The sequence below is a fragment of the Miniopterus natalensis genome, chromosome 6 (assembly GCF_054644295.1).
Source record: "Miniopterus natalensis isolate mMinNat1 chromosome 6, mMinNat1.hap1, whole genome shotgun sequence".
Classification (NCBI taxonomy): domain Eukaryota; kingdom Metazoa; phylum Chordata; class Mammalia; order Chiroptera; family Miniopteridae; genus Miniopterus; species Miniopterus natalensis.
In genome coordinates, this window is record NC_142086.1 from 33,668,076 (window position 1) to 33,682,061 (window position 13,986).

At 38.9% G+C, this 13,986-nt stretch overlaps 1 protein-coding gene across 5 annotated transcripts in view; it reads right to left on the minus strand.

The window, feature by feature from the left end:
- CD47 (CD47 molecule) overlaps positions 1-13,986 on the minus strand; it is a 45,083-nt gene that overhangs the window by 13,462 nt on the left and 17,635 nt on the right. For all 5 annotated transcript variants that reach the window (XM_087818141.1, XM_087818140.1, XM_087818139.1 and 2 more), the window contains exon 3: positions 11,757-11,846. In XM_087818141.1, coding sequence (XP_087674267.1) covers positions 11,757-11,846 — 90 coding nt within the window. The remainder of the gene's footprint in view (positions 1-11,756; positions 11,847-13,986) is intronic.

Consider the following 13,986-nt stretch of genomic DNA (forward strand, 5'->3'; position numbering starts at 1 on the left):
TAGAATAAAATTGGACAAATCACACCCACCTGAAATCCTGAGGGGAGGGAATGCTTAAATTGTTCAACTAAAATAATTTCATAAGAAATAAACTATACTCAATAGGACTCTTTATACAGATTACTGTCAGCTCTATTGTCAAATATCTGGTACCTTCCTGAAAGAACAATGTAATGGATATGCCTAAAAATACATATATTTTTAACTATATCTTCACCTTTTGGGTTTTGTTTTGGATAATATTAGCATTAATGTTTTTACCAAGAAAGCTGTTAAAGGTAACCTAAAAGCAGACTGAGTAACAGAGAAACAGTGCATGATTGAAATTGTTTTGTTTTGTCCAGGTCATTAATCAAGGTCCCGAGGGGGAAATTTTTAAAAATGGTATATTTAGCATTACATTTGCTTCCACTAAAGTGACAAACAGATCAAACAAAGTAAGGACAACAAATAACCCCCTAAATGACCACGCTAAAATCTATTTTTAAGGTATTATTACTCAGGGTTATATGATAACCTATGGTTAAGGTATTTGAGGTATGATACAGGCACGTGAAGACTTTTAAAAATCACCACCTACTCATACTTTAGATTGTAAACTTCAACTTTATTCTCTTTAGGGGGAGATGGAGAGCTAATCAATCATCAATCCTGAAGCTGAGTGACTGAAATCCACATTAATCAGGAAAGAGTGAAAAACAATATGGCAAGTTCCCCAGGCTTTCATTGATCCATCCAGCCTGGGAACTCAGCCCTTGGTCACCAAGTCATGACTATGACTCAGTCATGTCCCTGCCTTCTACGAGGGCACAGATTTTCACAGATTCCCTATTTTCTAGACTCGAAAGGTCTACTGAGGATAAAATTCAGTGTATAGGTTACAAAAAGCACAGACATCGAAAGGAAAATAAACTTTCTCTAGACAAATGTCAAGTTTTCCACTTAATTCATTGCATATTGTTATCTAAATAGAGCTTGAAAGTTCTACAAAAGGGTTATGAAACAGAAGCTGTTTCAAATGCGCCTCACAATTAATCTAATGTTCCACAGACACTCTTCCAGGTTTAACTGAATACATAAAAGAGCTGCTGAGATCAAGCAGCAAGAATTCACCTTTAGAGTATAGTAGAAGTGCATGCAAAAAGGCTGGCTTAATGAGAATTTGATTCTCATACAAAAATTCAACTTCTTCAGGCTTAGAAGAGTTATAGGAGAAAAATAATGCCAACAATAGCAACAAAAATAAAACACCATAAAACACTCCGATTAACAGCGTTTTACCACAGAGTGACCTTTTCAAAACCTTTGCATATAGATACTGGAGGTAGCTTTAGTTTCTGTTGATTGGTTCAACTACTATTTCTTTTCAAAGCTACCTCCAACTCTTCCTTACATTAATCAACCATGTCTAACAAAAGCATTAGTGAGATCTACTTAAGTAATCACAGGCAATGAAAAGTATCTATCTCCATGTTTTCTTTAGTGACTCTTTTTAAAAGAGTTTCTTTTGACTCATTTCCTTTGCCACAGTGGCCACATTTTAGCACATCCCACAGCAAGTGGGGAGAAGGCATTTTGTAGCCCAGCTGTCAGTTTTTGCAGTGTAGCTAAAGGGTTTAGAATCTGATATAGATGCTATAAAACTCAGTAATCACAAGGATCCTTTTTTGGTGATCTTTTTTTGGTCCTTTAATAGGTAGATTTATCCTTATTTATCAAATCTATAAAAATTTTAAATGTAAACAAAGACAATAAATTCAAGTAACTCCACAAACACTTAGCATTAAGATAAAGATAATTTAATGTGTTCTTAGCAGGCTCCTATCAAACCTCCTGGTATGATTTTCTGGCTTTTTGACAAGGCAATCTATATAATTTTAAAAATCTGCATGCTTTAAAAGATCGCCCTCAACTAAAAGTACTGAAATCAATACACAAAATAAAATATGAGAACTAACAGTATTTACACATTTACTTTTCAAGCACTGTTTCAGATTTATAACAAGATTTAGAGGGAGGTACAGAGCACCCCCCTATACTCCCTGCCCCCACACATGCATCACTACCCCATTATCAAAATCACTTACCAGAATGGTACAATTTTTACCGAGATGAACCTACACTGACACCTCATAATTACCCAAAGTCCATAGTTTGCCTTAGGTGTTGTACATTCCTTGGAAAAATGCAAAATGGCATTTATCTGTCATCGTGGTATCACGGCAGTGAAAATCCTCTGCGCTCTCTGCCTGTGCATCTCTCCCTGAACCCACTCCACAGTTTTGACTTTTCCGGAATGTCTTGTAGTTGGAATCATACAGCATGTAGCCTTTTCAGATTGGATTCTTTCAGTTAGTAATATGCATTTCAGGCTTCTCTGTGTCTTTTCATGGCTTGATAGCTCATTTCTTTTAATCTGGATGTATCACAGTGCATTTAGCCACTCACTTGCTGAAAAACATCTTGGTTGCTTCCAAGTTTTGACAATCATGTTTAGGCTGCTATAAATATCCATGTGCAGGTTTCTATGTGGACATGTTTTCCACTCCATTTGGATCAATACCAAGGAGCACAACTGCTGGATCATCATATAAAAGAGTGTGTTTAATTTTGCAACAAGTTGCCACACTGTCTTCCAGAGTGGCTGTACCATGTGCACTCACCAGCAGTTTTGTGAGAGGTTCCTGCTGCTCCATTGTCATCAGCATGTGGTGTTGTCAGCGTCTACATTTTTAAACAAAACTTATAACCTTAGTGCTACCTGACACAGGAATACCAAAAATTCTGGGAGACAGTATTACATTTTTGTCAAAAAATTAGGAATTCTAAAGTTTTCTAGCTAGCTACTTCTCAGCAGGAACTAGGTTGCTTCAGTCATTTGTTCTACAAATATTTGCTGTGTAGATACAAAGTAGCAGGCCCTTTTATTAGTCCACCTCAACTAAATCCAGGTACGAGGAGGTTGCTTTATTCAAGTATTGAGTGAGCACCTACCATGTGCTGATCACAATTCCAGGTGCTGCCTCAAGACCCTTGGGTTCTAATGTATGAGTGAGGGGGTGTGTTTGGTAATGGATGGGGGTGAGTGCTGAGAAGTGTTAGTCCCAGATCTTCGTCCCCAGTTAAATAAAAGGTGTGGGTCTACTCTAACCTAAGAAAGTCCCTTTAAGTAATTTTTCAAATTCATGTGAATGAAGAAACGACACGTCCCTCTAGTCACCTGAAGAAACAGCTAATAGTTAGAAACATACTCCAGTTGGGTTTTCCTGTCTCCCTGTCACCGATATAAAGCACATATAAGAGAATTCAGGTTGTGGTTGATGAAATCTAGTGCCATTAGCAGGTCAATTTGGAGATCAAGTAATATCTATCATCTTTATTTTCATGGTACTCCAAAGACAGAATTTGATAAGCCCATGTAGGCCCACACAGACCACAGTCTAGGAACAAAACCCAAAAATCCACGAATTGAAAGCCTACTCAAAGACATGACCTTTAGATACTCACTTACTAAGTGATTAGCGACTTGGTAATGATCCAAGGCAGTTAACCAGTGAGGTATAATGCTGATCGGATTAGCAATAAATCATAAAGGGTTGATGTGGCTGATTTTACTATCATAGTGCAATTTCCTGATAACTTTAGGAAAGTAATTTTAGGATATTTTTGGTATCTGTTGAGCTGAAAGTCAATATTGTCGTCAATGCAAAGTAAAGCCTGTATGATAACTTTAAAAATAAAATTACAATTTCAAATTTAAAAACTATTTAATTAAATTTAAAATACTATTTTAAAAATACTTAAAACACTCATAAAAAAGAAGAGAGGAGGAGGAAGGGCGGGGGGGAGATGAAGGTGTGAAACTGGTGCCGGGAAAAAGGAATATTAATGCCAACGACAAACTAGTTACTTGCCAGAAGGCAGGTAAAATAATTTCGTAATTAACTCCATACACTGTCCAGCTTGCTTCGATGACACAATTCTATCAAAATAAATCATAACCAGAAATCACATTCTCGGTCTACAGGACCCAGGAATGAAAGAGCCCACGCTTTGCGCAGCCAATACTTTGAATATAAAAGGTTAAAGAACAGCTGCCCAACACACTAACTTCCTTTTCTTGGTTCCAAACGTCCCCTGATCTGTGGACGATGCCGTATCTTCAGAGCGTGTACAGGAAATTGGGGTGTCTGAGTTTGGAAAAGGTCAAAAGAATAAGTACCTAATGTCTACGGGGAGAGTATACAGCTGAGCTACAGTTCTGTTCCTCCTACAATAGAAGTAGTGCATAAAACATTATTTAGTAACAGAATGTGATAACTATGAGGACAGGACCAAGAAGAAGCACTGGGAGTTCAGTATTATTTAATAGAATTCAGAGTAAACTTAATAACAAAATTCTATTAATAGAGGCCATCAAGCAGGTCACAGAATGATTCTTTGTAATAATATTTATGATGATGATATTTTACCTTCTTGGATAGAAATTTCCCAGAGCAGGTTAATGTACAGTATGTCCTCATTTCTTCAGAATGATTTTTCTAATCTACAACGACATTCCCTGTCCCACTACTTCTTTAAAATGTGCTTTCACGGCCTAATTACTTTCAATATTAAGCTAGTCCTCAAGACTGAACTCAAGGACTTTGCAGGATCTCAAGGCTGTTGAGACAGAGAATGTTTTCCCTTGAATTTCCCAACAATGATTTCTACAGGGACAGCTACTCAAATATCTCTGAGCAGTATCCAAAATCCTTGCAGAATAATTTTGTGCAGGAACTAGAAAGTGAAGGAATGAAATAAAAGATGACTAGATTGCACAAGTTTGGAATAAATCACAGCAGTCTTGGCTTTGCCCAGTTCTGATATGCATGAATTTCAGATACCACGATGCAGTTAAACCAAAAAAGTCCCCTAAAATCATAGTTCAAGCTTCACTACCACAATATATTAACTGAGTGACTGCATAAAGCGCAAACTCCACTGCCATCTGTTCAGTCCCCAAATCACTACCTAAATAACAGCTATGCATCATGACCAGTGACCAATCCTGTCACTTCTTTCAAAGACCGTTGGGGACTGGTCACTACACATCTGCTATTCACCTCACGCACGGATGGCAAAGCATATGCTGTGCTGCCTCCTGTTTCCCAATGATAAACCACTGTGACATTTTACAATGGATAATCAAAAGAGGAAACTGGGCAATAAAGATGAAAGAGCAAAGAAATGAAAAGTGATAATGCTGAAAGTGAAATTCGAATAGAACATAAATGACATTATAGAAGAAAGAGCTGACTGTGGGGATGTCAACACTACTGCTATTCAAGGAACTCTAGATATGCAGCCAGGGAAACTTAGTAAATGTGAGCTTATTGGCATAACTTAGGACAGTGAGGAGGTTGTGACACAAAGAAGAAAGATATCCCATAAGAAGTGACTCTGGCAAAAAAACTTTGGGCACATGTCTGGTTTGTGGGCTCGATTCCCACTCGGGGGCGTGCAGGAGGCAGCCGATCAAGGACAACTCTCTCATCATTGATGTTTCTCTCTCTCTATCTCCCTCCCTCTCCATTCCTGTCTCTGAAATCAATAAAGCTATATTTTAAAAAAAAGAAAGGAACTCTTAAAGAGACAGTTCATGACACTGAAAATGCAAAGGATAAGATGCTGGGAGCTGATCGGAACTTAGAAGGAGTATGACCATTCACCAGAGCATAGAAACGATGCCTGCTCTGTATTCAAAGTTACACGACAGGACAAGCAATGTTAAAACTACTCTTGATAAAACACTTTCATTTTCAATGTTTGTAACGTTTTAATTTATCATGTACTAAATATTCATTTTATTATTTTTTTCATTTCCTAATGCAGTTATTACTGACAGCAAGAAAGCTTAAAATTTTTTGTTCAATTACAATTGACATACAATATTATATTAGTTTCAGGTGTATAGGTAGTTTTTAATCTTTTTTTTTTTTTAAATCACCTGAGGAGATTTTTTTCCCATTGCTTTTTCAAAGACAGTGGAAGAGAGAGGGGGGTGGGGGGAGAGAGAGAGAGAGAGAAACGTCTATGTGAGACGGACACATCGATTGGTTGCCTCCCGCATGCACCCTGACTGGGGCCAGGGATCGAGCCCGCAACCAAGGTACGTGCCCTTGGTCGGAATCAAACCCAGGACCCTTCAGTCTGAGGGCCGACGCTCTAACTACTAAGTCAAATCAGCTAGGGCAAGTTTTTAATCTTTTGACAAACATTTTAGAGGTCATGGAGCAACAGAAATTTTTCATATTTGTTATCGATTTTTTCATATTTGTTATCATATTTGTTACAGAGTTTCAGCTCACAGGGTCATGCCTACAGTCTCACAGGTCTGTGTAAAGCGAAGATGACTCGTATACAATAGAAGTTCCAAGAAGGGAAAAGTAAGCCTGGATATACCTATCTCAAAGAATTTCAAAGCGTTAGCCAGTTCTTGATGTGGAGGTGAACCTTAATCTTACAGGAACAAGAGGTCTAGATAAGCAGTGCTTGAAATCATTTCCCAATATCTCAATGGTCACAAGTACCTGTTATATTATCAAAGAATGAGGAAGAAAAACAGTGAAAACCAACAAGGACCTTAATTGTCAGTGGAATGGAAAACTATGAGTCAGAACAAAGTGCCTGAAAGGCAGCACTGTTAGAGATTTGTTACTTTGGTTAAAGCTCAGTGTTTGATTCCAGTAATCGCCAAGTTGTTTGCTAAGCATAAGGCTCAGCTTACAAATTCACAAGTTAAAGCCAAAGGTGAAGGTATGTAGGAACACTTCCCTATAAGAGACCTTTGTCCTCAAAAGGTGGTCTAGGAATCACTGTATGAGATCCCCTGGCTTGGCTTCAGGAGTTCAGGAGTCTCTTCAGGCTTCTTCCTCAAGGATCCATGGCCTCCTGAGATCAGTTCAAGATGCCATTCTGGTATAAAGATACCCTTTTCTCCTCAAAGTGAAGGCATACACTGCTGACTCTGCTGAATGTTTAGCCTACAGAAGGCCCAGGGTTTATTTTGAACCACCCAAAGACTGACATGCAGGGTTAGAAAAACCACTGAAACCTCCTGTTGTCAAGTACAGACCATAAAGGGTCATCGGAAGAAGGCAAGGAGAACTAGAAATCGATATATAAAGTAAAAGTCATGAGGCACAGTTACTATTTATAGTTCAGGGGCTACAAGATACCACACTCTACAAAGTGTACAAGTTACAGTCAAGATGGCAGATAGGTAAACATAGTACTCACCTCCTTCCACAACCACATCAAAACTATAGAAACTAAAGTATAAAACAACCATTACTGAAAAATCTAGCCGAACGGAAGTCCTACAACTAAGGATATAAAGAAAAAGCCACTGGTAGAAGGGGCAGAGATGCAGAATGGGCTGGTCCCACACTCACACGTGGTGAATAAATGTCAAGAGGAGTGAGGTGTCCCAGCTCCACCAGGCCCCCCAGCCCAGGGTCCCAGTGCCAGGAAGAGAAGTCCCCATAACTTCGGGCTGTGGAAACCAGCGGGGATTGTGACTGAGGGACACGAAGGGCTGCTGGAGTTCCAGGCGTTCATCTCAAAGAACCCATCCATGGACTTACTCATAGGTTCTGAACCCCAGCTCTGGGGCCAAAGCTTCAAAGACATGTCAGGGACGTATAGGGAGAAACTGAATTGTCTAGCTTTCGGGGCAAGGGCTGAAAGGCCAGCTTTCTCCAAGACAGAAGGACTGGTAAAAACCCTTGTTCCTTTGCTGAGACCTCCTCTTACAGAGCCAGCAGCCCCATATCTGAGTATCCACCAACCTGGCTCACACTTGTTAGTCCCACCCTGAGACCCTGATTCCCTGAGACCCCCATCCCACCCAACTTGCATGCTCACCCAAGCCCTTTTCAGTGGCTTTTCCATACAAACAACCTGTCTTGGCTCATGCTTCAAACTTTCCTAAACTCTCTCAATGATTCACAAACCCCAAACAAGCAGCATCTGGCCTCAGTGTGCCCCATCCTCTTGCTAAGTGGCCCCAGGCCTGGCACTAGTGGTAGCTGGCCTTGGTTCGCAGCTTGGCCTCTCCTGGGCACCTCCAACCCCAGCACAACTAACAACCATCACTTTGTAGCTCATGCCAGGTGGCCCTGGGAAGGGCACAGGCAAAAGCTGATCTCAGCCTGCACCTCCTGAGAGGCACCAGAGCCAGTGTACCTGGTGGCCAACTTCAGACTCTGGAGCACCACCAAACCACCTCCACCAAAGACACACTCAAGAGGCAGGTTCATTGGGTACCAGAGCCCTGCTGAAATGAGTCTTGCTCTGTAGGATCCTCTGCTGTGGCTGCAGCCAGTCCTCATAGCCAGTTGGCCTGGGGGTAAATCCCTTCCAATGGCTTTCCAACAGCAATCAAGGCTCAACTACAACAGGAGGGTGCACACAGCCCACGCAGGGGGCACACCTGGATGACTGGGCAGGCTGTGCCACTGGGCCCTATAAGACACCTACTACATAGGGCTACTCTACCAAGACTGGGAGACCTAGCAGATCTACCTAATACAAAGAAACAAACACAGGGAGGCTACCAAAATGAGGAAGAAAGAAACATGTCTCAAATGAAAGAACAGAACAAAACTCCACAAAAAAACTAAACAAAACAGAGACAAGCAATCTACCAGATGCAGAGTTCAAAACACTGGTTATAAAGATGCTCAACCATTTCAGTGAGAACTTCAACAAAGAGATAGGAAACATAAAGAACCAATCAGAAATGAAGAATACAATAACTAAAATGAAGAATACGTTACAGGGAATTAACAGTAAAGTAGATGAAGCAGAGAATCAAATCAGGGATTTGGAAGACAAGGAGTAGAAAACACCCACTCAGAACAGCAAAAAGAAAAAAGAATCCAAAAAACGAAGGCACTGTATGAAGCCTCTGGGACAATTTCAAGTGTACCAATATTAACATCATGGGGGTAACAGAAGGAGAAGAGAGAGAGCAAGAAATTGAAAACCTATTTGAAAAAATAATGAAAAAATTCCCTAACCTGGTGAAGGAAAGAGACATACAAGTCAAGATGAATAGTACTTTACACAGAGCCCATCACACAGCACAAGAACTCCACAAATGTTTACGGGCTATCTTTATAAACAACTTCAAATCTGAGTCTAGGCTGAGTGAATCAAATATATATGTGTCTTACACACACATGCACACACCCCCCCACACAGCTATTTGTTCTAAGATGAGCCTAAATAAAATACTGCCAACAAAATATTTAGGTTATAAGCACATTTCTTAAAATATGACCAGTAGAATAAATATAAAAAAGAACATTCACTTCATCAAAACAAACATGAAAATTAAAACAGGAAGTCTTTTCATCCATCAAATTAGCAAAGATTTTAGAATTATAATGGTGTCAGGATTGTGAGTGAAAGGCAGGTATTCTCATCTGTAGTAGTTGTCGATACAACATTTCTGGGAAACACTTGGGAGTATGTATCAAAAGTCTTAAAATATCTCTGTCATTTACAGTCTTACATATCTTTAGCAAAGTTACTTTCCTAGTATCAAAAAAACAACAGCCTGGAAACATCCTTAATATCCATCAAGATGAGAGTTAAGTAAATTATAGTGTATCATGAAAGCAGAGCATGGGCAGCTATAAAAAGATTTCTGAAAACATGGCAGGGGGAGGGATCAGGATGTACAGGTATATAAGCTTTATGAGTCTATTTACAGTTTTTCTTTAAGAGAGGTAACCAAAATACATAGGAAAAATAAAAGGAACCAGAAAATTCACTAGACTAAACCAACAGTTTATTTCTAGGTTATGGGATTCTAGATTTTTTTTCTCTCTCTATAACTTCCTATATTGTATAAGGTACTCTACAGTGACATGTATTACTTTTTTAAGTCAGAAAAAAAATTGTAAATCTTACTTTGTCAAAATATGGCTGACAGGAACAGCCTCATTCCTGGTTCAGTCCACTAAAAATAATGTTGCTAATGAGAATGCCATGATCATCAAACTGCAGTCAATCCAAATGCAACAAATCACACTCTGAAATAATTTCATGATCTTAAAAAAAGGCAATTTCCTACCTAAATTATATGACTTAGGCCCTAACACCTGGGTGTGCCACTAGGGTTCAAAGCCTTCCCAAATATCAGTGAAGACTGATGAGGTCTTGGTGCTATGCCAGTCTCCTGCTTGATAAAAGGCTTCTCAAAATTCTAAAATTTCCGTAGGAATTCTAGACACCGTTTTGAAAGTGAGAGTTGTGAAATGCCTTGACAGTTGTCACTGTTAGCCCTTTCCTTCCCCTTTTTGGCTTTTCAAACAAAAATTGAGAACGGCTTTGAAATCACAAAGCATTTCCAGAGAGCCATCCATAGAGAAAAGCCCTTAATATATATATCCAGTCATCTCTCTTTCCATTTTTATATAATCAGTTTAGATACATATGCCTTACACTTCCGAGTAAAAGTAAAATTTATGAAACATATGACAGGCCAATCCTCTATAATATTTTACTAATTTTCATTTTTTTTTAAAGGTTGCCGAATGAAATAAATAAATGAAATCAGCATTATTTACTCCTTGCCTTGCATAAATGTTAACTGGCCTTCAATGACTGACTATTTCAGTGCACTATGGGGGGTAAGACCTAAATCTTACATGTTAAAAGTTTAAAAGTTTAGACCAGCAGCTTAAAACTTCACTAATTTAGTAAATTTCCTTTACCAAATCGATGTGGAAATACAGTTGACCTTTAAATAACACAGGGGTTCAGAAAGCTGATACCCCCACCCCACGTAATCAAAAATCCACATATGACTTTAAACTCCCCAAAAACTTAACCACTAATAGCCTACTGTTGATGAGAAGCCTTACCTATAAAATGAACACATATTTTGTATGTTACATGTATTATAGACTGTTTTCTTACAACAAAGTAAGCTAGAATACAAAAAATGTTATTAAGAAAGCCATAAGGAATGCATGTACAGTATTTCCTGAAAAAAAAAAATCCATACACGATAAATGGACCCGCACAGTCTAACCCTGTGCTGTTTAGGGTCAGCTGTAAGGTTGAGTATAGTCATTAACCAGAATGCACAGCTTTCTTACTTAGCAGTAACAATTCTACATTGTTGATGCTACATCTGATGGAGCACCAAGATCTGCCCTGAGAAGTCTGGTCACAAAGTTATCACAGCAAAACATGATCAAAGCACACAAGCCTCCTCTGGCTGCCTCCTGAGAGGCTGTAGACTTGCACAGTGAGGATGGTGAACACAGCTTTCCAAGGATGAACACATGTATACAGAGATGTTCAAACTGGGAAAATAAAGGAAGGGAAGTCCCAGCACTCAGAAGTGCAAAATCCGATCTGAACACTGTAATGTAGTCTGTGACCATCTTCTCACCAAAAAGAATGTGTGTGTAAATGTTCTGTGAACATGAACATCAGCATGAGTTTTAGGTATGTTGTTATTAGGAGTTCCATTATTCATCCTTTAAAAAAAAATACTCCTTAGAAACTGCAGCAAATTACAGGGACTTCATAATATACACTTCGTGGAGAATATTAATATTAAGACTGTATCTTATTTATAACATTATCACACTTCCTGATAACAATTTAAATAGAATGTTTCACTAATATTGCCTCCTGGAAATAACAATTGCATCACTAAGACATAAAAGAAAATAGAATTAAGTACTTACTCACTATACCAAACTGTCCCCAGAACAGAAGTACAGCCAACATTGGGAAAATGACAATAAGGATATTTTCATTTGGAGAAAACCATGAAACTGGGAAGAAAAAAACACACACAAAAATCACAATTAATATTTACTATAATAACTTTCAGTCCTGCCAATGAATGGTCAACAATATATTTTATTATGGAGATGGAAAATAAAAATAATTAAAACTGTGGCCTTAATCAATATATAAATAATTACACATATAACTTACTTATATAACAAATATTTATGAAACAAAAAAACTAGTTATTTGTTTTCCATCATTCTCCATAGCCTGTGATTTATGGAAGGAGGTATATATGCCCAGGAGCTGAGAACAAGGCTTCACAGCCACACTCCCTGGGTTTGAAACTCAATTCTAACAATCTTTGTGACCTTGGACAGTCTAACACCTCTCTATTCTTCCATTGTTACACCCTTACGAGTACCTACACCTTGAAGGACTGTTGTGACTGTTAACAAAGTCTAGGAATGGAAAAGGCGTAAAACAAAGCTTGGCACTTGAAGTGCTCGGTAATCATTAACTACAATTATTATCAAGTGCTCCTGTCTCTGGTGAATACCGGCAAGTGTAACGTGCCAAGAATTTACCTTAAAGCAAGAGTTAATTTCCTGTAAAGACTGACTCAGGGGAGAAGTGAGAATGGTGTACCCTCCCCTTACTGTGTCTTAAGACCAAGACAGATGGGAGCTCCAGCTTTGGAAGGGAAGATGTATTAGCAAATAATTAAGCTAAAAAATGACTGCTTCCATAAAAAGTAACATGAGGAGCTTTAGGTAGTAAGGAAGTTCCTATTAAGTGGGTCACTTGTTACTTAAACAGTGAAAATGCTGCCACCCATTCTACAGAAAGGAAGTTGTGATATTAAGACTTCAAATGAAATTTGTCGAGAATTTTTAAAAATTAAGTCTAATTGCATCTGATCAACGCTTAAGACCTTATTTTTATCTATGAGATTCCTCCTGTAACAATAAAGCCAAATAAATGCACTGAAAGCATTTCAGAGTTTGTCTGTATGCGAGGACTAGCGGGGTGAGGAACACTTTGGAATCCTGCACAAGGCAAGCAGTGGTGTGGCTCTGAAATCAACCTTTCCAAGTCCTCCACTGTATCAGCATGTGAGGAACCCTGTGGGCTTTCAAACCATAATGCTAGCCACGCATTGCTTGTGTTAAGCTTATAATGTTAAAGTCTGGTAAATGTTGCATTATTTGTTTTGTTTTGTTTTGTTTTGTTTTACCAATTGAAGGCCAAACCCTCCACCAGCAAAAAGATTACAATTTGCTTTACTGCAATATTTGTTTTATTGTGGTGGTCTGGAACCAAACCCATAATGTCTTTGAGGTAAGCCTGTACATGGTAAGCCTCCACAAACACAGGGAACATAGTTTCCACAAAAGAAGATCGCAATAAAATTTACACTAAAATTCAAGCCGAATTTTTGCTTGATGTTTAAGGATTGTGATGGCGATAGCCTGTTATTTGATCAAATCCAGAATTCTAAGGTGGTTCCCGGAATCCCTGGCCCCTACAGTCAGCCTTTTATAATTTCTTCCCCTTGGAGGAGAGGTGGGACTGTGAATAGGATGAATTTCATTTCTGTGATTATTGTGTCATATGGCAAAAGGGATTTTGCTGATGTAATTTAGGTCTTCAATCAGCTGACTTTAAGAAAAGGGACTGGACTGTCCTTGGGAGAGAGCTGACCTAATCAAGTGAGCCCTTAAAAGGGTCTGTGCTCAAGAAATCCTATGTGAGAGGGGTTCAACAAGAGAACCGTTTTCCTTGCTGGTTTTAAGTATGGAAGAGTCTGTGCGGCAAGGAATAGAGGCAACCTCTAGGATCTGAGAAAAGCTCTTAGCAGACATCCAGCATAGAACAGGGACCTCAGTCCTACAACCACAAGGAACTGAATTCTGCCACAATCAGGTGAGCTTGGAACAGGACTCCAAACTCCATATGAGAATACAGCTTGGTCAACACCTTGATTTTAGAACCCAGTCATGCCATGACCAAAATTGTGACCAACAAACCTGTAAGGTAATAAACGGGTGTTGTTTGAATCTATGATACTTGTGGTTATTTGTTATATGGCACTAGAAAACTAATACAAGAATCTTGCAATGCCTTCATGTCAACATTATGAACATAATGTATATTATGTTGACAATGATGGGAGCAACA